This window comes from Halichoerus grypus, chromosome 12 (genome assembly GCF_964656455.1).
Source record: "Halichoerus grypus chromosome 12, mHalGry1.hap1.1, whole genome shotgun sequence".
Classification (NCBI taxonomy): Eukaryota; Metazoa; Chordata; class Mammalia; order Carnivora; family Phocidae; genus Halichoerus; species Halichoerus grypus.
Window position 1 is genome coordinate 82,793,082 of NC_135723.1, and position 26,956 is coordinate 82,820,037.

The 26,956-nt window shown below is 40.8% G+C and overlaps 1 protein-coding gene across 1 annotated transcript in view; it reads left to right on the top strand.

Annotated features, from left to right (window-relative positions):
* The window catches only part of SND1 (staphylococcal nuclease and tudor domain containing 1), a 407,421-nt gene that overhangs the window by 25,724 nt on the left and 354,741 nt on the right, over nt 1-26,956 (top strand). Inside the window, exons 2-9 of the mRNA XM_078059536.1 lie at nt 2,637-2,786; nt 8,440-8,560; nt 12,191-12,269; nt 14,788-14,948; nt 15,693-15,784; nt 16,435-16,593; nt 18,452-18,558; nt 20,864-20,954. Of these exons, the coding sequence (XP_077915662.1) occupies nt 2,637-2,786; nt 8,440-8,560; nt 12,191-12,269; nt 14,788-14,948; nt 15,693-15,784; nt 16,435-16,593; nt 18,452-18,558; nt 20,864-20,954 (960 nt within the window). The remainder of the gene's footprint in view (nt 1-2,636; nt 2,787-8,439; nt 8,561-12,190; nt 12,270-14,787; nt 14,949-15,692; nt 15,785-16,434; nt 16,594-18,451; nt 18,559-20,863; nt 20,955-26,956) is intronic.

The following is a 26,956-nucleotide window of genomic DNA, read 5'->3' on the forward strand; positions in this document are numbered from 1 at the left end:
AACCTGTAAAGTAAGTCCTCTCTCTCTAATATTAATCCAGGCATTGACTGTTGTCTGAATGGCATATTTGGTGCAATAATGTGGAGATGTTCTGACAGCAGTCTTCAGAATAGCATTTAGGGAGAGGGGAGGGAGGTACAGAGGAAGTTTTGGAAAATTCCTATGCACAAGTTGTTTGCCAGAGCCCTTTATGGGGCCAGGGTAATAGTTATAGACCCATTGCCCCCCAGGGATCTAGTTTACTAGGTAGAGGCATTAGAGGTAGCACCTTTCTGATATTTAGGGACAAAGGGGATTCTTCTCATCACTCATTCTGTTCTTGAGCTTTTCAGTGTTTTTTTTTTTTTTTTTTTTTGGTCAGACTTGAAATAAGGATTTTTTTTTTCCTAGCCTGGGTCAGTGCTCACTCATCAGGGTTTACCTTGATCAGCTAAGGTGGATTTTCTTTAAATGGACCTTAGCTTTCCCCCCTGAGAAGTACTGGGTCTCCTGGGAGTGCTTTATTACTTTTTGTGAAAGGTTGACTACAACTGAGGATCAGGCACTGGGGACAGATGCTCTGTCTGGTTTATATGCTGTATGTAGCTTGGCTCTCCTCAGCCCCATTCGGAACTTGTGCGTGAATGATATCAAGCGCAGGTATTCTATAATATGCTATTCTTGCTTCCGCTGCTTGTGAAGACTTGACTATAAATGAATCTGATCCAAGCTCTTTTCCTTTACATCCTTTGGCGCTTCTCATTTCAGGAACACCAAGCATCCGGTGTTCTAGTATATCTGTTCTTTCCCGGCTTCACCTTGAAAGCTTGTCTTTTTAGAGTGTCAGTTCCTAGGGATGATGCCCAGGGCATGGGTTCTCAAGAGAGGCAGTTAGAAAGGCTGTTCGGTTGGAAACTATAGAGTTTAATTGCTGGTATCACTTGATCAGAAAGGGTATAAATGAAGAGCATGACCTTAACTAGATAAGACTGTCTTTTATTATATGTTGTCCTGGTGTAGCCAGAGAAGAGCCATTTAGACCAAGGTCTGTGTGTTTAAAGTATTGAGGATACTGAGACATTAATCAGAGCACTATCTTTTTTTAAATTGGAATGTGTATATTTGTTGGACATTTCTGTAAAAGTTAGTAGGATGGATAAATGAATTGTTCATACAATGAAATATACAGCCATGAAAGTGAATAAACAAGTGTTTTACATCAACACGGATGAGTTTCACCAAGAAAAACAAAACAAAAGGCAAACAAAGCAAGTTACATATGGGCACACACAGTAGACTCAATTTATATAGGGTTCAGAAATAGGAAAAATGAAACCATATTGTGTAGAGATGTATACATAGATGGTAAAACTGTACAGGAAAGCAAGGGAGGGCTTGTCATAATGGTGGCAGGGGAAGGGGCTACAAGTAGAGTGGGGCACAGAGGGGAGCTTAGGTTCCAGCTGTGTTCCTAGTCCTTCACTTGGGTGCTGGTTAGTCAGTTCTTTGTTTATTTTTTAATGTGTATGTATGTGTTTAAATGTGCTTCTGTATTTATATTAATATTTTCACAATTTAAAGCATTAATTAAAGTGGAGAGGTGAGGGAGAAATATCAGCTAAGCAAATGTATCCAGTAGTGCCTGCCTTTCCAAGCATCATTTCTTTACAGAGAACTCCATGGTATTGTCTACCACAGGGCTCTGTGTTGGCAGAACTCTCCAGCCTTCCATCTACTAATTTTTCAGCAGCTATTTCTTGTTTTGAGGCGTGAGATTGGGAGTTTTTCAGAGCCCGTGCTTGAGCCCATCTGTTCATTAAATTGTGCTTTGCTGAGCGAAGACAACTTGAATAGCTTGGGTGACGTTTGTCATTTTTTTCTCTACGTCTTTTCTTCTCTTCTCCCACTTGAAATCCTCCCTTCTTCTCCCCTGCAAATATTTTAAGTTAGATCCCAGTGAGCTTCAGAGCTCTTTTGCAAGTGGGTTCTATGCCTGGTGCCTTTGATTAGAGAGATAAAAGGAGCTACTGTGCTTGGGGACTGTAAGATGCCTCTTCGATTTTTCTGTTTTAATCCTGGAGAGCATGGACTTTCTAGATCACTTCATATGTCTCCCTTACTCTAGACTGAGCACTGTCTGCAACGGAAGTGTAGCACTGGGCATACTCAGCTCCTTGCAGATGGAGTGTAAAGGCTTCTTCCTTCAGCTTCCCTTTTTCTTAGGTCTTACATTGCTTGCTTCCATCCTAGAATGGGATGCGTGGATGGGGAGACATTAACTTCTTAATAATTGACAAGAACATGGTGGTGGTGCTCGCTGGATGAAATTACAAAGATCATTCATCTCCATGTCTCACATGCCTCTTTATCCCAAACAGTCTATTTATTTTATGACTTTTCCATTGTTTGTTTAATTCCTACTTCTATTTCTGGGTCTGTTCTTTGAGAAGCTAGCCCAATGTTTCTGTAGGTGTTTCTCTTATGAAATTAAAAACGATCCCATTCATTTAGTCATTCAACAGTCATTCCACAAATATTTGAATGCCTCCAAGGAGCCAAGTACTGTTCGAGATGTTGGAATACAGTAAGTGAACAACTTCTGTTATGTTCTTCTTACCTCTAGACAGCTAATTTTCTCTTTTTCTCCCTCTCCGTAGGTCCTCTCAGGCTGTGCCATCATTGTCAGAGGGCAGCCTCGTGGTGGGCCTCCCCCCGAGAGGCAGATCAACCTTAGCAACATTCGAGCCGGAAATCTTGCCCGCCGGGCGGCTGCAACTCAACCTGATGCAAAAGATACCCCGGATGAGGTAGGTGCTTCCAGAGGCTTCTCTGAGGCTGTGGACCCACGTTATAGCCCAATCTCCTTGACTGATGCAAGTTTTGTAATCTTTTCCTGTATATTTTGAGTATTATTTTTGTATCATAGGAATGATGACTCTGGACATACCTACCATGGCTTGCATAGGTTTACACATTCACCCCATTAGCAGTAATCCCAGTCTCCAGCCCTTTTCTCCTACCTTTTCCCATAAGCTTGGAGCCTCTTCAGGTTTGTCCATGTTTTCACTCCTTCTCTTGGCCTAGGATGGAATATTTCCTAGGTTGTCTCAGTCATTTGAGGTTGCCATTGGTTATGGCAGAGTTCTTTTATTAATTTATGTTTGAATTCTTCATGTTCAAAATTCAGAAGGAGAGAGAGTGAAGAATCTAGTTCTCCCCAGGGACTACTGAGGTTGTTATTGGGTTGTATCTCCTTCCAGAGGTATTTATCACCTTCCCAAGCAGACACTCTTCCCTTCATAAGTATAGCATACTGCCTGCTGTGCTTTATTACAGATTCTTAATCTTGGATCCATGAACCCCCTAAAGGCATCTGTGAATCCCCTGAAGTTGTTTGCAAAGTTTTGTGTAAACATGCATTGTTAAAGGAGGGAGTTTTTAATTGGTTTCTCAAGGCAGCTTGTGGCTCAGTAGTCAAGAACCATTGTGTTGTGGTGATTTGAGAGACTTCTGACCTTGTGTCCCAGCATCCCCTCCATTGCCCTGTTTCCTTACCTCTAGCGCCTGCCCACCTTGCTGTCTGTGGTCTGCCTTGGACTCCTTCAGTTCTTTCATCTCCTAGCAACTGCTGTGAGTCCAAATTTGGCATTGTTTAGTCTTCTTGGCTCCCATACTTTGAAACCTCAGTTCTTGTCTCTTCTTAAGTAGTGCTCAGCTATCATCAAAAGTGAAATTTCTGGATTCTAATTATTTGTCCCCAACTTGATGATAATTAGGCAAGTTTGGTACCTCAGCTTTCCTCTGCTATTCCCTGACGTGGAAGTGAAGAAGAAAACGCAACTCATGGGGCTCTTCTGTTTAAGGAAAACGTGTAGTTCTTAAAAATCTATAATAAAGGGGCATTTTATTTGAATTACAGTAATGAAGCAGTAGTCTAGAAAATGGAGAAAAGTCCCCCGTAATTCTGTCAGCAGCAATCCAGTTAGATTCTTGGGATGATGACAAAATAGGCCAAAGAAATTCTTTTTCATTGGTCCTCCGTCGGTGACCACAAGTATTGGGAATAGTGATAGTGTAGACATTGGGGTTGTTTAGTAAGGTTGAAACAAGATCATGTCAAATGCTTAGCACGTGTCTAAAAAGTACTTGATAAATGTTACTTATAATCTCTACTGCCATTTGTTAATTTCTGTTACTATAAATACTCCTAGTACTGTTAGACAAAGCCCTGAAGATTAACTCTCTCACAGCACTTTTCAGATTTTGGGTCCTAAGTGCTTTTCTTGACCAACATTTGGAATAGTTCTTTTCCTTTCAGTTGTGTGTTGTGTAACAGCTCGAGTGCTCATGAGAGGAGAAGCGTTGACCCTGGCTGGCTAGGGCTGATTAAGTTCATTGCCCCAGAAGAAAGACGCAATGTAGCCTCTAAGAAAGAAGGGTTGGGTTTTAATTTCCTGTTTTGTGGATGGGAATCTAGGGTGGAGGAACACAAGGCCAGTTGGAACTCGTTCTAAAATATTTGAACTGTATCCTATATAACAGTACAGTAAAATCTTACATGAACTATCCTAGCTGAGAGAATACTACGTGATCTGATCCCAGCCCTCATTCTAGTTTCATGTATTTGTACAGTGTGGTGCTTTTTTGTTTCTCTTCCAAAGCAACTCCGTCTCCTTACGTTTCTCCTGGTAACTCTTCAAAGGTCCTGGAGACGTGAAGTATTTGATGGCTACAGATTTCATCCTTTCTCAGCCACAGTCACTACTTCTCTGTCCTGATAATCTAGTCTCTCTTTTCCCTGCTGTGATCTGGTTCCCCCCCCGCCCCCCGCTTTTGAAGCTGCTTTGGCTCAAGTGACCAGTGATGCCAACTGGTAACCCAAATCAGAAACCCGATTTCCTTTGCCCTTCCCTTCCCCTGTGACATCCAGGCCTTTATCAAGACCTAGAGAGTCTGCCTCCTTTAAGAGATCTCTTCTTCATCCTTGAAACTTCATTACTACTCCTATTTTTCTTTGTTCCACTCTGGTGGTGTGCTGGGAATTCTGAAATAATGGTCCTTCTGCCTTCATTCTCCTCCCCTCTAATCCTTTCTCCGTATGTTCCCAGATCTTTTTGAAACAAAATTTCATTCATTGCCTTGCTCAGTGTTATTCCCACATTCATTCCGTGTTTATATGTCTTTCTCTACTACATTGTAAGCTCTTTGAGGGGTGGGACCTTATCTCACATCTCTGTTCTTGAGCCTAGTCAGCGCTTGACATGAAACAGATAAACAGTGAATAAACGTGAATAATGAGGGTAAAAAACCTGAGCATCTCCTTTTTGGGGATCAGTGGATTGTGGAATGTGGCATTACCCTTTCTCTCTGGTTTTCCTTTGTTTTGGAGCATGTTGTCTGTTTTTTTCACATTCAGTTGGAGTCAAGGATGACGTTGCTCATTTGCTTCCCTTTGTATCACTGTCCCAAATATCATTTGGTTGTTTATTCTCTGCCTTCACTCTTGATACTGTCTTTCAAGGGAGCTCAGCTCTCTCCTAAGTCCTGTGGCAGTAAAAGCAGCTCCACTGTATGTCCCTAGCCATCACTGCCCTGTTCCAGGCTAATCCCCAGTGTTGCCTAGCTACTTAGGCAGCCTGGATACTGCATTGATGGGCACTGTGGGAATTACATACTTATTTCCCACATATTTACTGAGTTCCTGTTATGTGTGAAGCTGTATGTTGGTTTCATGAGAAATCCAGAGATGAATGTTATAGTCCTACATTCAGTGGAGCACTTGAGAATTAGGATGGTGGGGTGGTGGGGCAGAGAGGAATTGGTTACATACACATGGGATACCATGGGTGGGGTGATGAGAAGATGGGATAAGAAGTATTGAGCACTGGGCCATGGACAAAAGTAGCTAGCTTTAAGGATTACATACACTGTTCAGTAGTGGAGGAGTCTACCTGGTTCAAAGAAAAGATTGGAATTAAAAAACTCATTTCCTTGTGGTAGACCTTAGACCTTGCTTGAGGCAGGGAGCAGAGTGCAAGCTGCTAGGTTGCATGCTGTTGAACATTCTAAAAGGAAGAGGTAATTTTGAGTCTCAACTACTTAACAGCCATTTGCTTCTTAGATTGAGCTCTGGGACATCATGAACAGACCACAGCTATCCTTCCTGTGAGGCCATTCTGGAGCTTATTTGATAAATGCTTTGGGCAGTTTTCCCTTTACTTGATTCCTAGAGTTGTTCTGGGAGGCTTTGTTGGGATAGCCTTCTCCAGCAGATAGCTCTCTGCCGGCTGTCCTCTGTATGGACACTTGCACAAAGATTTGTCCTGGAGTGCTCTCTTGGCCTAGTGAGGAGTGATGTGGTCAGTCGCTTCCGTGGGTCCCTCAGTTGCCTCTCTTCATAGCTAAAGTCTTGTGTAGTTTGTGAATTTGCCCAGCTCTGGGTGGAACACAACTTGAGAAGGCTGGTTTAAAAAAAGCGAGGTTACAGAAATTAGGTTATTTTTTCTTATAGGATTAGGTATATGTTCTTTCCAAGACCTCCAGTGTGGCTTTCTGTTATTTCCCAGTGACTTATCAGTTGTAAAATATGAGGTCCTAAGGGTGAAGAGAAGGGTGCTCCTTCAGCAAGTCTTAAAAGCTTTTAGTAATTTTCTCTAGTTGGTAGAAATTGCAGATTTCCCCATAGGTGCTAGATAGTTCCTTGTGAACTGACCCTTGATAATGAGTTTTTACCGAAGTCTTTTAGGAGTACTTGTTTTGTCAGAGCTTTTCCAAGTATTTAGGAAAACCGTGTGTTACTGAATTTTAGATATTAGTGTGGTCTCAAAACTAAATACTAAACATTACAGCTGAGGATGTTTTTAGAGTTAAGTGGATCACTAAGGTAATAAAAATGGAGGAGGCTGTGTTAGTTTGTTCAGTACGGTTTTTGTGATGTGGTTGATAATTGGGCTCATTTTTCAATTACAAGACTCTTTTTGGTGACAGGTGGCTGTTTTCATTTTTTGGGGGGTGGAGCAAGGGGTGGAAATGGGACATGAAAATATGATGAACTTTATATGACCATTGAGTGATTGACTCTTTTGTTTGGGTGCTTTGAGGAAAGAGCATTAGATGAATGAGGATAAGCTTGTTTTTGTGTCTTTGAGAGAGCTTACACAGGATCAGTTCTTCCTAGAAGCATTCCCAACTGATGTTATGTAACAGTGCTAGTTTTGTGAATACTGGCCCAACGGCTTGGTGGACTGCCATCTTTTGATTGGCTTCTGGCTTCTGAGAACTCATATGGATGTTTTTCTTTTAGAAAAGCTTATTGGATAGCCCCATGGAATAATCTTAATGGTCTGAAAAGGTTAGCAGAGGCTTCCTTTCCAGACCAGTGATAAACCGTTTGCCTTACTCTGTGTAGCCCGAGCTCTGTGGCTCTGGGCAATTGTAGTAGACAACACAAGGATATCCTGTACACGCTTCCCTTTTGTACTTCGCATTTTTTCTGCGCATGAGGTCCTGCAGATCTGTATTCCTTGAACTTTTACCCCCTCCTTCCTCATTTCTGTTCTGAGGGAACTTGGGGGCACTGAGCTAGGTCTAGACTGTAAATTCAAGTGCAGGTGGCTCTGACTGACAGGACTATTTCAGAGACCTCTCCCTTTGTACCATCCTAGAAGTGATGGGGTGGGGATCTGGAGATCACATGGAGACTTTGCATTTTGTGGATGTGCGGCTCACCCCTTATGTCAGGGCCTTAGATGGGTGGAGGGAAGAACTACCGTTTTCAAGATAACTCCTTACCAGGGACCTGGGTCCCATTGGTGCAGCCTCAGACTAGAGCAGGAAAAGGAGACATTTTAGGGAGAATAGTTCTTGGCCTTCTCAACTCTGCTGTTCTTAAAAAAGGTGGGGGAAATGATATAAGCAAGGCTCTTACTTGAGCAGGAGACTCACTCTGAAATAAGAGCACTAGAACCTTGCCTTTACTCAGACAGTGCCTCGAACTGGGTTCAGGCTAGTTTAATAATCAGTGAAAGCACTTTGTAAACTGGAAAGAGGCAAACAAATGGAGGTGGTAGTTACTTATGTTTTCCCTTTGACTAGGTGAGTTCCTGGAGCCCATTCAGGAGTGGGTTGATAAATAAATATAAAGCATTTAGAAAGTAGTGGCTGGCTCATGGCAAGTGCTATAAAATTACTGGCAGTTATTATTCATGAAGTAAACTATAGCTCTGAAAGTACTGCTGCCAGTATCTGGGCCACTATGAGGCCTGTTTTTAGGGCCTGGGCTAGTTAAACCAACTGCTGGATCCTCCTTTTTTAAAGATTTTATTTGAGAGAGAGAGCGCGAGCAGCATGAACGGGGGAGGGGCAGAGGGAGAAGCAGACTCCTCGCAGAGCTGGGGGCTCGATCCCAGGACCCCTGGGAACTAGGTGGTTCTCACGTGACCCATTTGTTTTGTCTTTCAGCCCTGGGCATTTCCTGCCCGAGAGTTCCTTCGGAAGAAGCTGATTGGGAAGGAAGTCTGTTTCACGATAGAAAACAAGACTCCTCAGGGGCGAGAGTATGGCATGATCTACCTTGGAAAAGGTGAGTTAGCAAGGGAAAAGGACTTACTTCCCTCAGAGTCTAAAGTTTCTCCAAAGATCAGATTTTATCTGGTGGAAGGCCGGTGTGCGTTCTGGTGGAGGACAATTGGCTGTAGGTGTAATTGGAAGTCCTTTGAGTACCAGAGCTCATGGTGCATAGGTGCTCCTGGTGCAGTGCCCCCGATTCCTGCTCCTTGTTTACTCCTGTGCCTGCTTTGCTGGCCTGGGTTAGGTGTGCATAGTACCCCGTAGCATTCTTCCTTACATTTGGACCATCAGCCTTTGGAACTCAGTGGCTCTGTGCTTCTTAGGTCATAGTGCTAATTGAATTCCTGTAGATTTCCTATTGCATCTTCTATTTCCTTTATCAGTCTTTTGGCTTTTCTTCTCCTGGGGCTTTTTAGGAAAGGAAGAGTTGTTTAGGGCTTGTGGGTTTTGGCAAGCCACACGTTTTGGAATGGAATGGAAAGAACACCGGCTTTGGAGTTGTGTAGATGTGGGTTAGAATTCTGGCTTCTGTTACCGTATACTCTTCTTTAACTCTTAGCCTTTGTAAGTCCTAGTTTTTTCATTTGTAAGCTTTTGAGAGAGTTGAAAGAGATAGAATGTGTAAAGCACTTGGCTCTGGCACAGAGTATGTACTCAGTAATTGTGTGTGCACGTGCACATATGCCTGTTGTTTAGCTGGGCCAGGTGGCTCATGGGGTGTTAGGTGTTCTGATCTTTTTTTGGATTAGGTACAGGGAGAGAATAAGATTGTGGAATGGAGTTTGAACAGAAATAGGACATTGAAAGGATTGGTAGGTTGTTCTCCATAAAGCAGCCATTTTGGGAGTTATTTTGGGAGTGGGTATTTTTTTTTTTTTTTAATCTTCTATTAAATTCTGTGATTCTTTGATAAAATAACTTTCCAACGGAGCTGCTTTAGATAATTTTTTGACTTGGGTAGTCAGTAAGCTGGAAGTAAGCAGGCAGCTAACAACATCCTCTTAAGATTCTGATTTTAACTGTAGAGGTCTTAGGAAAGTGAGTAGGATGACTCCAGGGTGACCCAGGAGATGTCTCATTTGATTTACCCAGTAGACAAACCCCCTTTTCAGCCTCCCAGACAGATGGCTATCTCCTTCTTGATTGAATGGGGAATTATAGAAATATATAGAATCTTTTCAGAAAAAGAAACAAATTTGCCTTTTACCCAAAATTCAAATAATAACAGTAGGAAATAAAACACTTAGGCATTATTGTTAGATGGCTCCTGGTTAGAAAGAATAGAAGCACATGGTCTTCAAAATGCAGTCGCTCAAGGATTTTATCACCTAAAAAACTGCAGTTCCATAGCAGCTGGTCAGTCTTCTGTACCCCGCCAGAGATCTCCTCCCTGAGACTATAGAAAATATCAGGCACGGGTGTCTCTATAAAGAGACTACCTCTGAGAGTTCTTTTAAGCAAACTTGGTCTTCAGCTAAAATGGTCTAAGTATTTATTTTAAGGGAAGTTGACGTTTAAAATTCTTTGTTGTTTTTAGAAAGTTCATTTTTAAAATTGACCCAAATTATAAACTGGATATAATGTAGCATGATACTGTACTAGTGTTTAGAATAAAACCTGCTACATAGGAAGTGATCAATAAATACATACTGAAAGAATGTTTGGAATTATCTACATCTTTTAGTTCTAAAGGTTTAAATGACTTAAAGTTTAATATTTTCACTCAGCTCTTTTAAGGAAATCTCCATGCCAGTTCTAATGAAAGGATACAGTGGCTTAGGTAATCAGTATCCATATGTTTATCCTATTTCATGGCTACTCACTTTTTATTTGACAGAGAAGAATGGTAGAATTTGAGAAATTTTGGTTCACCTAGAACTTATTTAAAAAAAAAAAATTAAGTCTTCTGACTTTTGGAGAAAATCTAGTCATCTACTTGCTCAGAATACCATCCCAATTGTGACTTGGTCAGTTTTGTAATTGATAAGTACTAAGCAAGAATAAGATCCTTGGCCTACAAATTCCCCATTTCAGTATTCTATCCGCCACATTTTGTTGCCGGAGTTCAGCCCGGGGAAATATATTTTTCTTCCTTTTGAAGGAGCAATCAGAACTCACTTTTTAGAAGTGGGCCGGCCAACGGCTGTTTCAGAGTGCCCTGTGCCAAGAAACTGAAAGCTATTTGGCATGCAGTTGATTGGCTGGTTTTGTGACCACACACCTTGTTTGTACCTGGGCTTCGTTCTTTCTACTCCCTGACATCTTGGCACCTTATTGCTCAAGTTTTCATTTAATTGTTAAACCCTTCCTTTTGACTTTTTACTCTTTGGGATTCCTGTTGCTTTGAAACAACCAGTGTAGTATTTGCTAATGTCAGATAGCTGTGTGTGCCTGTGTCTGGCCTCACCAGTAACCTCATTGGAGAGGTTCTGATGATCCATGCTCAGCCTCAGAACCTGAGAATTTGTTGTATAAATATCATTCATCTCGACTTTCCTTGGTAATAAAAGAGGCTTGTAATTTGCTTCTGTAGCAATTTGGGCAATGCTAATGGCACGACATTTAGGCTGGATTTGGGGGTGGTGTGTGTATTGTTACTGCTTACAGAAGTCAATACATAGTGTATTAAATACAAATCTTACAGAACTTTATTCTTCGCTGACGTTACCTATTAACTAGACTCCTGTGTTTCAGTTTATCTGGGACCTTGTTCTCTGCCATATTAAAGATTTTTATGCAGCAGTTCCTTCACAGATGTCTTCCTTTATTGCTTTGTCTGACAAGCGGAGATTTAAGAGCATACAGAACCTGAAAGCTTTTTCAATAGCATGGAAATGCAATTAATGTTTCAAGTGCCCAGGTAGAACCTAATCAGATTGGGTTTTAAGTTTAACTTCATTTTTCTTGCTTGCTGCTATATGATAGATTAGAAATCTAGACACCACCTCTGCCCCTCTGTCTCTGAGAGCAGGAGGAAGCCTTTGACAAACGGTGTAGCTTGTCTTGGTGTCCTCTTGGAGCAGAGCATAGGGCATCCTGAGGGGAGTTAGACTTGCTGTGTAAAATGTGGTAGACAATCCTAAACGAATCCATCTGCTTGTACAGGTGTGGGGACTAATTTTTTGTTCTTAATTCCTGCTGTGTGCTGGGCAATGGGTTAGATTTACAGACATTGTGGTTTAATTTTCACAAGAACCCATGTGGCAGGTACACTTCCCATTTTATAGATGAATAAATTAAGATACTGAGAGATCTTGTCTAAGCTATTAAGTGGCGGAATTTGTATTCCACTCCAGGCCTCTGCTCCTTAGGTCAGTGTTCTTTATACTCTTGGGCTGCTGTGTGTGTCTTGCTTTTCTTTCAGTCTCCGTAGTTCCCGAGATTGCCTTTGGCCTGGAAGATACACAAGAAAATTAGAAACAAAGTCCTAAAGAAGAAGATTTATAGACCTTTGGGTCTTCAAGACTAGACATTTTGGGAGAAGAGGTTTTCTGAAAAACCCAACACTATGTTGCTGCCTTGTCCAGTTCTCTGGCAGCATCATTCTTCTTGAAGAGCTAAGGGTGAAAGTGGTTCCATTTGAGCGCTGCTGCTATTGGAGACAGATTTGCATCTTGTGTTTAATTCCCTTTTTCCTCCTCAGATACCAGTGGGGAAAACATCGCAGAGTCTCTGGTTGCAGAGGGCTTGGCCACCCGGAGAGAAGGCATGAGAGCTAATAAGTAAGTATTTATTACTCTTCTCACCCCCTCAAACTTCCTTCTCCTCCACCTTGAGAGCTGGGGTCGCTCAAAAGAGGTTGGGTAGCCAGCTCTACTGGGTCTTTGCTGCATTTTCTTTCCTGTCCCCTGGGCAACTTCTGGTGCTCTCCTGGCTTTTAGGACATTTCCTGCCCCAGTGTGGATTATCCTGAGCCAGGAGGTCACTCAAGATTCATTAGTGGCATTTGACATGTATAATTCCTTTAAATAAAGGAGTTTGAGACAAGGCACTTCCATTCTTTATATTCATAAGCGCCAACAGGCTATGTCTTACATGGTAGATATTCAGTTCCAGAGTATTTATCCATCCATCCCAAAAGATTAATTGAGCACTTACTATGTACCGGGCTGTGTTCTGGGCACTGAGAATACAGCAGTGAACAGACAGTTTCTGCTAACATTTTAATGGGGAGACAGACAAGAAACCAATAAACAGATATACAATATATCATGTGCAAGAAATAAGTGCAATGAAAAATAAAGTGGAGTGAATAAATAGAATTCAAAGCAAAATCTGCTGCTTAGAATCTAGGGAAACTGACAAGGGCTCAATGGTTCTGTTTTAAAGTCAGGGAAAATTTTCTGTCTCTCCAAAGCCTTTTAAGCCTGTTTTGGTCTATGGATCTGTAGATGCTTAAATAGTAGGTAAAAATGTATTTGTTTAGCTAATGGCAGTGTGAACGTAATGGGAATGAGTGTTAGTTATGTAAGCTTTTTTTTTTTTTTAAAGGTTTTATTTATTTGACAGAGAGAAAGACAGCCAGAGAGGGAACACAAGCAGGGGGAGTGGGAGAGGGAGAAGCAGGCTTCCCGCGGAGCAGGGAGCCTGATGCGGGGCTCGATCCCAGGACCCTGGGATCATGACCTGAGCCGAAGGCAGACGCTTAACGACTGAGCCACCCAGGCGCCCCAGTTATGTAAGCTTTATAGCACATGTATCATGTTCAAGTTCACCAGTGTTGGCTCACAGTAGGATGGATTGCAGCTGGCTTTAATTAACACTTTAGTCTCTGAAAAGTGATATGTTACATCAGTAATTTGGAGGCTAAAGATGCTGTTTAAATCATTAAGTCCTTGCTGTATTATATGACTGTTGTTGGTGTACAAAAGGCTTTAGGTAAATATTTGCATGAACTGTACCAGTGATGGGGATGAGCAAAGGCAAGAATGTACTTTTTGCATTCTTCCTGCCTTCATAGACTTTGAGGCCAACTCATTCACCGTATACTTCTCTGGGTCCTTTCTAACTGCAAAGAAACATTTGTTGGAGCCTATAATTGGGGGGTGAGCATGTTGGGAATTTAATTGAATAAAGACATTTGTCTTAAGTGGCATTTTTGGAGGCTGAAGTTGTATCTTAAGGAGAATTGTTGACATGATTATCATTGCAGTATTTTTTGGGAATCCAGTTTGCAACCAGACTGAAAATTTTTAAAAAGCTCATAGCTCTATTGTACCATCTCAACAAAGAAATCTCCCCTGGAGTCCCAATCTTTTTTCTTTAAAGCTGTCTTGGCTTCTCCTTTCCTCAGATTCTATGTTTGCTTCTATCTCTTAAGCTACATTTTTTATTGAATTCTGGTTGCAGTCTTGGGTCCCCAAAGATGTGACTCTCTTCTTTGGGAAGGAGGGGGAAAGAACAGTACTGAAAACTTTTGGCTTGAGAAATTGTAGATCAGGGATCTCTGTTCCCATATCCCTACTGCTCAAGGTGGGAGATTCAATTTATGCATATAGCCTTTGATGGAACCGGGTGTTGAGATTGTGGAAAGGCCTTGGAGTTCACTATTCCCTTTAGCTCAGGGGTGTGTTTTTGGGGGGGGGGGCGAAAGGGGGAACCATTTCTGGTTTTGTTTTTAGGTCTATCTTCTGGTTTTCTGACTGTTCTCATATATATTTGGTTTCCTGCTTCATGAAGGAGGAGTCTTCCATTTTCAAAATGGAAGCTTTTCAAACTGCTTTTGCCTAGCTGGTCTTATTGAATGTGTAAGTAGTTTTGGGGTGACATCTGTAATAATAGTATTTGCTCTGTATTCCCCAGCCCTGTTCTGTAGACAATAGGGAATAAGGGTGGTTCTTAGTCACTTTCCTTGTGCTGTGTCGTGCTGAGCTCTTCCTGGATTCCAGTTCCTGAGTCTGGGATGGTTAAATGAGGCTATACCCCCCGGAGAGGCTTCCCTCTGAGCCACCAACTTGTTCTCTTGTAATCACTGATGGTGGTAGTACTGAGATGTGTGTTCTTTGCATTTTCTCATTAAATGCTCTTAAGAGCAAATCTGTTGTTTTGAGGGAACAAGACTGGAATCAGAAATTACACTCATGGTGATTTTCTGGTTATAGGCTTGGGTCTGTAGCCATAGATCTGAAACAAAAGCTTTGGTTTCTTCAAGGGGAGCAGATGCTGAGTTCAAAGAAGAGCCTGATTTTTTTTTTTCCCCTGTTGTGAACTCATCACACGTGTTTCTTTTTCATGTCCCAGTCCTGAGCAGAACCGGCTCTCAGAATGTGAGGAACAAGCGAAGGCAGCTAAGAAAGGAACGTGGAGTGAGGGAAACGGTTCACATACTATCCGGGACCTCAAGTACACCATTGAGAACCCAAGGCACTTTGTGGACTCACACCATCAGAAACCTGTCAATGGTGAGGCTGGTGGGAAAAGACAGACAAGATGCAGAGTGATTTCTGTTTGCTCTCAAGTTTCTTGAGGTTTATAAAAGCTATTTTACTTGGTATCCGAAGGAAATTGTTAAGAGTGCAGTAGCACTGTGGTATTTTGGAAGGTAACTTGAATCCAGTTCGTGTAGGTTACATCAGATGTATTTTGACAGAGGTTAATCCTTTGCTGGTGCAGGGTAGTAGATTGCTGGTAATTTTCCACATTGGGTATCTTGCTGTTTTCTAAAAGCTGCTGCTTAAGTAACATCCCTGAAATTACATTCTGTCTGTAAGTAAACACACAAACACACACACATGCATACACTCATTCACACTGTAGTTCTTGGCCCAGTTTTGAGACCTTGTTAACTACAGACTGAGTAAAATAAAATTATTACCAAATCTGAATTATTACTTATTTTTTGCTGCACACTTGGTACTCAAGTGGTGAGCCCCCTAGCTTACGGATAACAAAGCTTAAGTATGAGCCACGAGATCCCAGAAAGTAGGGAAGACCTAGAAGTGAGTCTAATCTGTATTCCCAGGAATAGTTTGTAGAAGAGTCTGTTGTATGGATACTTGTGATCTTCCAGTGTTTTGTCACTTCTCAGAGGGAGGCTTTCTGGGGGTTTTAGGGAGATGAACTGTGTTAAATGCAGTTTGGTTGGGCATTGTTTATCCCTGGCACAACTTTTGCTAATGACTTAAGCTGTTTATTCTGTCACACAGCTATCATCGAGCATGTGCGGGACGGCAGTGTGGTCAGGGCCCTGCTCCTTCCAGATTACTACCTGGTTACGGTCATGCTGTCAGGGATCAAGGTCAGACCATACAGTGGGCTATGGGGTGGATATAGGGTTTGTGGAAGCGTTCAGTGACAGGTAGATTCTTCTACTCTGGGACTCTGGATTTACTGATTCTTCCTAATATGGGCCATTAGCATTGACTAGAGTACTTTATACTGTAAACTTTGCAGTGGGACTATTCTCATTAGATCAAATAAGATTTAAAAAAAAATCTTTTAAAGTACTTAGGGTTTGTTTCGAGTGGGCTGTGGTGAAGAGGTGGTTGAGACGCAGAAAGCAAACTTCAGAGCTTCCCGTCTCTCCTGAGAATGGCTTGTCTCAATGTAAAATATCCATTTTGATTAAAAAAAAAAAAAAAAAAGATTGGGGATTTAAAACTAGGCATTTGTGACTCTTTTCTTGGCAAGGGGTAATTTTCAAATATAATTTAAAATTGCCCCATGATAGTGACATGAGTTTTATTTACCTTCCCAAGAAGTCTGACAATTTGCTATTTCTAGTCCCTTTTACCAGTATGTTTTAAAAAGGGGTTAGAAGGCCTGATTTGAGACCTTCCTTAGCTTAGCTTCATGGTATTTGCGGTTTGGGGTGGTTTGGTGTGGTGTGAGGAGTGCTTGGCACTCACATTGAGGCTGCATTACCCACCTACCTTACTCTTGCTTTAGTGCCCAACTTTTCGGCGGGAAGCAGATGGCAGTGAAACACCAGAGCCTTTTGCTGCAGAAGCCAAATTTTTCACCGAGTCTCGACTGCTTCAGAGAGATGTTCAGATCATTCTGGAGAGCTGCCACAACCAGAACATTCTGGGCACCATCCTTCATCCAGTGAGTGTGCCCATGCAGACTGGGCTGTGTGGGGTTAGGGGTGCATTTGGTGTTTGATGGGCTGTGGTTTGCTTCTCTTCTCTCTCTCTGTATTTAAGAACCATTTATATATCTTGGTAGGATTATCATCTGATTTTTGAGGCATTTTCTAGGGAGACATCAGTTAACTGATAGAATTGGACAGATCTTACTCACTTTTAGAAAATGAACCTCAACTTTTGAGTTTGTAAGGGGAGGAGGAACTCCTGTTTCCTCAAGTGTTGGCCCTTGAGGTTCAGAATAGGCAAGTTGAAGGGCTGCCCCATAGATGAGTGGTGGCACTGAACTGTGTAGAACAAGATTGCTAAGGTTTGTATGTAGCTCTAGAGGGAGCTCTTTAAAGTACTGGTGGAACGAGGGGCGCCTGGGTGGCTCAGTCAGTTAGGTGTCTGACTCTTGGTTTCGGCTCAGATCATGATCTCATGGGTCCCGAGATCAAGCCCCTTGTTTGGCTCCCTGCTCATCGGGAAGTCGGCTTGAGATTCTCTCCTCTCCCTCTGCCCCTTCCCCTGCGTGCTCTCTTGCTCTCTCTCTCTCCAATAAATCTTTACTATTTATTTTTTGAATTCTATCAAATATTTATGTATTTATTTTTTTAATATTTTTAAAATTTTAATTCAGTTCACATATAATTCAAATAAGTGTTTCAAAAAATAAAGTATTGGGGCACCTGGATGGCTCAGTCGTTAAGTGGCTGCCTTCGGCTCAGGTCATGATCCCAGGGTCCTGGGATCGAGCCCCGCATCGGGCTCCCTGCTCCGTGGGAAACCTGTTTCTCCCTTTCCCACTGCCCCTGCTTGTGTTCCCTCTCTCACTGTGTCTCTCTCTGTCAAATAAATAAATAAAATCTTAAAAAAAAAATAATAATAAAGTATTGGTAGAACTATGATGAGGAAACCTTTTTATGGAAAAATTACTTTGGGTACTCCAGCCACTTACCTCCTAACTCTGCTTTTGAGCAGGAAATAGGTTCTTTATGTTCTTCTAATTGTGACTATCAGTTCTTCCCAGGCGTAGACTTTGGTAGGTGGGTTCCTCCTGGAAAGGAAGTGACGTTGTTTTGTACCACCCAAGTGCAAGTGAATTTTCATTATTGTAACCTATATCTGGTACATATTAAACTACTGTTACTTATTCTTTGGCTAGAGAATTCTTTCATGATGGCTGTTGTGGAAGGCTGGGAGGCTTGGTTTGGAATGTGCCAAGGTCATGTCTGTTTCTTCTGGAGGACTAGCTGTCTGCCTGTGCCCTACCAGATGGCTCTGTGTCACAGTAGAATGGGAATTGTAATTCACTGGGCAAAATGTAGCTGAAGTTATTCCCTTACTCAGCTCGTTCTTTAGCTTTCTCCGTATGAAAAGGGGAGTAAGTGCTGATCTTAGGGAAGGAAATAATAAGGTGTAATCTCTACTGAAGATTAACATCCTCCTCTGCCCACAAGAAGAGCTATTGAAATGTCAATTCCATTCAACGCCACTAACATTTATCCTACTCCTGTTAAGTGAGAGTTACTGTGCTGGGTGTTGTGGGGATGGGAAGCCAAGGCTGTTAGGAGTTGCTGCAGAGTGGTGTCTCCCATTTCAGAGCTGGTTTCTTAATGAGAGAAGTGCCTTTATTCCTTCCTTCCTTCCTTCCTTCCTCCCTCCCTCCCTCCCTCCCTCCCTCCCTCCCTCCCTCCCTCCCTTCCTTCCTTCCTTCCTTCCTCCCCCCCCCCCTTTTTTAATATGAACTGCAGTATGGATTGTGGCTGTTGATTGTGTCAAAAGTCTAGAGAAATGGATTCTCTTGTGCCTGCCTTCTCATGTGCCTTGTTTTTCAGAATGGCAACATCACAGAGCTCCTCCTGAAAGAAGGTTTTGCTCGCTGTGTGGATTGGTCGATTGCAGTTTATACTCGGGGTGCAGAAAAGCTGAGGGCAGCTGAGAGGTAAGGTCTGTCAGGGAAGGCTTCCAGCCAAAGATCTTGTTTAGGATCTTCAGGGAAAGAAATCTTGTGATCTTCTCTCACCTATCTATGTCAGTATTTGTTGTATTTCAGTAAAGGATTAAGGAAGTTCCAAAAGAGGCTAAGATCTCATAGAGGAGTTGCTTACTTAGAAGTCTTTGGGTTTTCTGATTCACTGCTATACAGTAAGGGCTAGATTTTCATTCAGAAATTGTTCTTCACCGGATTTGCTGCTTTAATGTTTTGGGGTGACTTTTTTTTTTCCCAAGCCCCTCATTGAAATTCTGAGTTTTAGGCATTTGGAATGAAAGAAACTTGAGGCTCATTTGAGGATGATACAATCACTTACCAGCTACTACCAAACAGGTAGGCTGGAGCCAGGGGTATGATGGAAAGATAGAGCCTGTAGGTCCTAAAACAGGACTATTCAATGTTATCGTGAGGCCTCTTGTCCTCATCTATTGAAGCATATTTTAATTAAAAATGTTATCGTAAGTGTGAGGTGGTGGTGTCATGTTTTTAGCTAGGTCCCTTGTGGTTAAAGACTATGTAGAAAATAACTTATTTCTACAAAAACAGTAGTTGGATATTCCAAAGATTGGGTGGGTATTTCAAGTGTCAAGGTCAAGAATATCCAGGCGTAGGTGAACTTCATTCACTTGATGGGGTAAATGGAAGAAAATGAAGCAGGCAGCAAGAGTAGATGAATAGAGATGATGCTTGGGGAGAGCCCCAACCACCATCTCCCAGGATACATTTAAGCAGAAGACCCACCAACCACTGATGACAATGATCCACTCTCAAGGGGTGTTGTATGACTTATTTCAGAATCATAAAGTTACAATGGTCTTGACAACTTCCCATTTTTGTCCTTTGAGGCACACAGCTAAGAGATGTGCAAGAACATGAACTGGAGGAGTATAGTTTTCTTCCCTGAGTCTTTCACATCCTTCTGTGCCTATAAGCAGAAAGACTTGCAACTTTTTTTATAAAAGTAGATTTTAATCTGGGCCATCAGATATGGCGTATCTGATTAAAAAAATTGTATAACATTTTTTAGTCTTTATGTTCCACAATTAAATTCAAAATATAAAATACTCTTGTCAAATACAGTGTTCCAAATACCTCTAATTATTCTGTGATGCTCAAAATTTTTTTGTTCAGAAAATCCTGTAAGTCCATTATTCTAAATATAATTTTGGTTGATAATTCTTTTTGCATTCTTTAAGTTCCTGCTTCTCTTTGAAGAAAGTGAGTACAATGGCAGTAGTATCTACATGTTTTATAACATCTGTAGATTTTATGGGATTTTAAACACAGGTTTAGAGCAAGGAATGCAAATCATATTTCAATAATATGTGATTACTTGCCTGCTCTTTTGCATGCAGTATTTGACTTGCTTGCACTGTTAAATCTGTCAGAGAATTTTATGTATTTTATAACTACTACATGCTACTTTGTCTCTTTATCATTTTAGTGCTTCTTTTACAAAAAGGTTGCAATACTGTTTTCAGAAATAAGAGTTCCTTTCCCTTGCACATGTATCCATTTATTTGTAAAGACTTTTGTAAATACAAAACACAAAAAGTATATTTGAAAACATAGCTGTTCACTGGTTTTTTAAAATCTTTGCACATATTCCATTTCGCTCTCTTAGCCTGACTGAAAAAATTCCTAGTGGTTTTGGTACTGTAAAACGAATGTCTGCCAACACCATTTTTTCACTTTTGTCGGTGAACTTCTATTGGATTTTTGTCCCTTTTCTTCTTTAGATGTACTACAGAGACCATTTTGTTCTGTTTTTCACATAAGATTTGGTTAGCTGATAATCTTTTTTTTTTATTCAAATGGAAATTGAGCAGGCCTGTGTTTTTTAAAAAATGTATTTGTTTGTTTAGATGTGGGTGTTCTTCCCACTTCAGAGAGCAGTTGCTCTGTGTTTGTCATTCCAGCGCCTGGCAGTTAGTAGTCCCTCAGGAGAGACTGGATAAGCTAACGAGCTAATTCAAGATGGGCTTGTACTGTCTGGGCTCGAAAAAGTGCACACCTAGACCCCGGTCTGCCAGCCGAGGGTGTGTGGTCTGTATACATCTTGGACAGTCCAGTTGCTGTACACTCCTTCCTGTGGCTTTCACACTTCGTTCTGCTTTCACAGGTGGCCTTTCCCTTGGGTGTCTTGTCTATGAGGTAGAGTAGGATTCTGTACTGTTTGCTCCCATGGTGATGGTGGGTGCCATTTGCTGACCTATTCTGCCGGAATGATTTGCATCCTTGATTTTGTTGCCAGGTTTGCCAAGGAACGCAGGCTGAGAATATGGAGAGACTATGTGGCTCCCACTGCTAATTTGGACCAGAAGGACAAGCAGTTTGTTGCCAAGGTGAGTCATTCTTGGCATCTTAAGATGCATGGTGGACATTGTCAGCTGGTGATAGTACAAACATCTGAACAATCAATCCAGAGCTGAACCATTTCTATTTTAGGGCAAGCGAGTGGTGTGTGCATGTCTGTGCAGTGATTGCCTGTGTGTGTGTGTTTATTGCAGGGGACTTAGAAACCGTAAGAGCTTTCTTGTCATAAATTTGCATAACTTCGTTTAGAAGTTCATGAGTTAAAGTTGTGGACGTTGCCATCTTGGAATCTCTCTCCTATTGTAGGACTTCTTTCTGTCTGCCTGACAAATGGCTTTCTCTTAGATTTCCTATGTCAAATCAACCTTCTCTTCTTTCTATTTTGGGACTCTCGTTGGTTTTGAGTTTTTTCTCATGTGCTGTGTTTTTCTGAGAGCTCTCCTGAAGTATCCTGGGTTGGATTCCTTTGACAGGAACTAGTGCTGTTTGATTGTTTGGGTCCAGCAACAGTGCTGTTTTTTTTCTTAGTTGCTGGGTTTGGTACCTTGAGTGGTAGACCTGTTTTCCTCACTTGCCCAGAATGCTGTGATGTTTTCCAGTCTGTTTTTATTTTTGGCAAGAGATGCTGGAAGCTCTGTTTTTATGAACTAAAAGAGGTTAATGAACATACCTGTATCCCCTTTGAGGTGGCTGCCCCAAATGAGTTTAAGTTGGAAAGCCACTAGGTGGCACTGTCAGCCTGAAAACTCCTGGGCCAGTTTCTTTTAGAATTGTAAAATTTTAACAGTCTCTGAGGAATTGGCTGAATTTCTTCACTTTCTTTTTTATGATGCCCAAAACAATAAGTCACAGAGTGCTCAAGTGTCTTCTCTCCCTCTTGTAGTAGGTGGTCTCCAGGCAGCTGTCAAGTTAGCCATAATTGGGTCTTTTAGTGGACATTAGTGGGAATAGTCCCTGGTTGGATACCCCCCCATGCTTCTTCCAAGTCTTGGCACAGACCAGAATGCAACCCTGCTTCCTTTCTGTGTGAGGACTGTACTAGCTTGGAAACTTGGACACGGTTGTTCTCCCTAACTGGAACTTACTGCTTATGTTTCCTGTATAGCCACATAGTGAAAGGATGATCATTCACTCAGCAAGGGAGTCAGGCCTTCCGGTTTTCACCATCACTGGGAGAGGCTGTGATATTAGTGATGTAGATGAGGCTTATCTTGTACTGTCCCTTCTGGCCCCTCTTCAGTTGAAACGGAGTTTATAGAGAAACCCAGAAGATTTTGAAGGATTTTGGGCCTTTGCTGGTTGGGGGAACTTTAATGCATTGCTAATGCATTGCTGAAGGAAGAAATTTGAAAGATGAGATGATTGAGTCAGTAGCTTTGTATTTTTCTTAACTATGACTTCATTGATAAGTACGAGAGAGCTGGCATCTTTCCTCTTTAAATCTAGGATTCCAGGATACAATTGTTGTGTTTTAAGACAGAGTGAGGCTTTTTTCATTACAATGAAGTTTTGTTTGTTAAAATGGCGGAATAGAGGAAATTGCCTCTAAAAACCGTCTGAGGATTATGGGGAATAGCCATTCTCCTGTAGTATCTTTAATATAAATTGAGGTCATTTGGGATATAGGCCTGCTCAGAGAGTAGAGATGTATTTATAGGTAGATAAATGGTTTTAAAGCTTCTTGAGCTTTAGATATTCTTCAGCATTATTATTATTTTTTTAAATAGGAGAAAAGCATAAAAAGGAAAAGAAAAAACTCTCATACTAGATGAAACTATCACATAGCATTTTTTTTTTTTAATTTATCATACCGTCTATCCCAGGGCTGGCAGACTGTGGCCCATGGGCCAAGTCTGGCCCACTACTTGTTTTGTATGGCCTGTGGAGTATGGATGGGTTTTATATAGAAAATTTTGTGGCACATGAAAATGATACAACATTTTAATATCAGTGTCATAAATACATTGGATCATGGCCACATTTGTTTACAGGTTGTCAATAGCTGTTTTTGTGATACAGTGGCAGAGGTGAGTAGTTGTGACAGAGACCATATAGCCTGCAAAGCCTAGGATGTTTGCTCTCTGGCCCTGTACAGAAAAGTGTGCTGACCCTTGATCTCTACCAGTCCTACTCAGAGTGCCTTGATAGAATATAAGGAGCTTGAGCCAGAATGTAACTCAAGGCATTGCTTCTTTCACCAAGAAAAACTTGCAGGGCACCTGGTGGCTCAGTCGTTAAGCGTCTGCCTTCGGCTCGGGTCATGATCTCAGGGTCCTGGGATCGAGCCCCACATCGAGCCCCGCATTGGGCTCCCTGCTCTGCGGGAGGCGTGCTTCTCCCTCTCCCACTCCCCCTGCTTGTGTTCCCTCTCTCGCTATCTCTCTCTCTGTCAAATAAATAAATAAAATCTTAAAAAAAAAAACAACAGAACTTGCTACAGAAAAAATGTCAGCAGTGTTCTCAGTGATGTAGTTGATTTATGTTCTGGTACAAGCTCCATCTCTCATTGCAGACTGGTAGCCACTTTTGAGTAGTACTGAGCTGTATTCTTTTGTATATAATTTTTTCAAGTTTGTAAGTTTTTATTTTTAATGCATAAAAATTTAAAGAACTCCATGGGCTTATTAAGAAATGTACTAGTCCATTTTCCCAGTCTCTTGAGGCAGCCATTTTCAATTCTTGGCTGATCCATATCTTTGAATAAAATGTTTTTATTGCTCTTTGTTAACTTTTCAGTGTCAGGTATGACCCTTTTCCTTCATACCATTGAAGATGAGGATTCACATGGGTGTGCATGTATTTTTCCCTAATCCTTCCAGTAGGACTGTATCCTAATTCTGGTTCAATCTTTACTTTGTAAATGCTAATTACCACTGAGCCATATGATATATTATGATTACATTTCATTTTCTGCAGAACTTTTTGTTTACACTGGACTTAATAATTTTAAAGGTTTATGTATTTTTTTGTGTACTTATTAATTTGACCCCCAGACTCTACCTGTCTAAATCTCCTCTTAAGACATTGATTCAGCCTGTTAATTTTATCTTTTTCAATAATACTTTCCAGGAGCCTTGTGACCTGTACCAGTCTGGACTAGTTCTTTTGTTCTTCTTTTTTCATTGTTATAAAGCTGTCACCTTTGGATATCTTCACCATTTTCCTGCGGTTTTCTTTGCCTTACTCTGGGTTGGAGCTATAGTTTGCTGGATCCCTTGGCTTCTTTATAATTTTACTACTTTATTTCGGTGGCATGCATTCTCTAGCTTCTTGGGAAGAGTGCTTGGCAGGTAAATGTTTTGAGACTTTTCATGTCTATTTTGTAATTACACTCGATCTATAGTTTAGCTGGATATAGAATTTTATGTTAGAAGTTATTTTCCTTCATAATTGTGAAGGCATTGCTCCACTGTCATTTAACTATTGGAGATTTTTTTCTCTTTTCTGTTTTTTTTTTTTTTCTTTTTAAGAGGTCTGATAACATTTTGATTCCTCATCCTTAATATGATTTTTCTTTCTGTGAAGTCTTCACATATTCTTTTTTATCTGAAATTTCCAGTGGTGCACTGTGTTTATCCATGTTAGTTCTTTGTGTCTGGGAGCTTCAGCTATTTTTTGTTGTCGATTTCCAACAAGTTTCTCTGCTATTTTCTAGCAGATGTTTGACTTTGTTGACTGGTCTTCTCTAATTTTTTCCTCCTATTTTTCATCTGTCTCTTGTTCTTTCTGAATTCTTTTATATTTACCTTTTGGCCCTGCTACTGAATATTTCATTTATGATACTGTATTTTAAGAGCTTGTTTGTTGTTGTTGTTGTTCTCTGAATGGTTCTTTTATTTTTATTAAAATGTAGTTGGCATACAGTATTACATTAGTTTCAGGTGTATAACATAGTGATTTGATGATTCTATACATTATATAGAGCTTACCATGATAAGAGTAGTTACCATCCATCATCATACGAAGTTATTACACTATCATTGACTATATTTCCTATGCTGTACTTTTCATCTTCGTTATTTATTTTATAACCTCTTCACCTATTTTGCCCTCATCCCCCCACCCCTCTGGCAATCACCAGCTTGTTCTCTGTATTTATGAGTCTTTCTGTTTTATTTGTTTGTTCACCTGTTGTGTTTTTTTGTTTTTTGTTTTTTTAAGATTCCATGTGTAAGTGAAATCCTGTGGCATTTGTCTTTTTCTGAGTTATTTCACTTAGCATGATATCCCCTAGGTTCATCCATGTTGTTGTGAATGGCATGATTTCACTCTTAACGACTGAGGCTCCCAGGCACCCTGGCATGATTTCACTCTTTAAGGTGGAGTACTATTCCTGTGTGTGTGTGTGTGTGTGTACACACACACCACATCTTCTTTATACATTCATCTATCAGTGGTTAGGTTGCTTCCATATCTTGGCTATTATAAAGCTGCAATAAACATGGGGGTGCATATATCTTTTCAGATTAGTGTTTTTGTTTTCTTTGAATATACTCAGAGGTGTAATTACTGGGTTGTATGGTATTTCTGTTATTTATTTATTTATTTATTTTTTAAGCAACCTAACCTGTTTTCTGCAGTGGCTGCACCAGTTTATATTTCCACTAGTAAAGCATGAGGGTTCCCTTTCCTCTGCATCCTCACCAACACTTCTTATTTCTTGTCTTTTTGACACTAGCCATTCTGACAGGTGTGAGGTGATATCTCATTGTGGTTTTGATTTGCATTTTCCTGGTGATGAGTGAGGTTGAGCATCTTTTCATGCGTCTGTTGGCCATCTGTATGTCTTCTTTGGAGAAATGCCTGTTCAAGTCCTCTGTCCGTTTTTAAATTGGATTGTTTTTTGATGTTGTTCCGTTGAGTTCTTTATATATTTTGGATATTAACCCCTTATCAACAGATACTTCATTTGCAAATATCTTCTGTTCAGTAGGTTACCTTTTCATTTTTGATTTCCTTTGCTGTGCAAAAGCTTTATAGCTTGATGTCGTCCCAATAGTTTATGTTTTGCTTTTTGTTTCCCTTGCTTGAGGAGACAGATCCAGAGAAAAATATTGCTAAGGTCGACGTCCAAGAGATTACTGCCTATGTTTTCTTTTAGAAGTTTTATGGTTTTAGGTCTTAAATTTAGGTCTTTAATCCGTTTTGAGTTTATTTTTGTGTCTGGTGTAAGAAAGTGGTTCAGTTTCATTCTTTTGCATGTAGCTTTTCCCAGCACCATTTACTGAAGAGACTGCCTTTTTTCCATTGTATATTCTTTCTTTCTCTTGTTGTAAATTAATTGACCATATAGCATGAGTTTATTTATGGGCTCTTTATTCCATTCTGTTGTCTATTTTCTCTTGTTATTTTTTTAATAGTAATACCACTTTTTTCAGAGATGAAATATCATCTATTAGCTTTCTGAGGAATTAATTATAATTTTTTGAAAAATTTCTTTACTTGCATAGTATGTATTTTCCAAGTTGTTTTTAATTCTCTTTGGTTATTTTGGTTCCCCCCTCCCCCTTTTTTTTTGTATGAGAGGCTTTCCTTAGATACCTGGTGATCTTTGCTTATCTCTCTTATTTAAGAATGAGGTCTCGAACAGTGGGTTAAAAGCAGTGAACCTATATATGGGATTCATGGTATAGATCTTGAAATCCAGTTGTAGGTTTTGGTCCCATTTTCATCTCCACCTGAGATTCCTGATTTGACAATTTCTCTGTCTTGGCAGGTGGAGGAATTTTGCAGTATAAATCAGATTGGCTATTACATTTTCTTATCACTAGCCGGGATTCAGCTTCTGTGGAGTCTGTTACCACTCATCTCTCTGCTTTCTAGCTTCCAATGTTTTGTTGCCGTATTCTTCTCTCCCATTATCTTTATCTTACTGGACTTACCCCCAACCCCAAATCCCTTTATTTTTGTTTAAAGGTATTTAGGGAGAGTGCCAAAGTAAATGTTTGAGCTTGCTTTAGTTTGTTCATAATGTACCACTGTAGGACTGCATAATTTATGTAACCAGTCCCCAATAGGTCGATATTCGTAT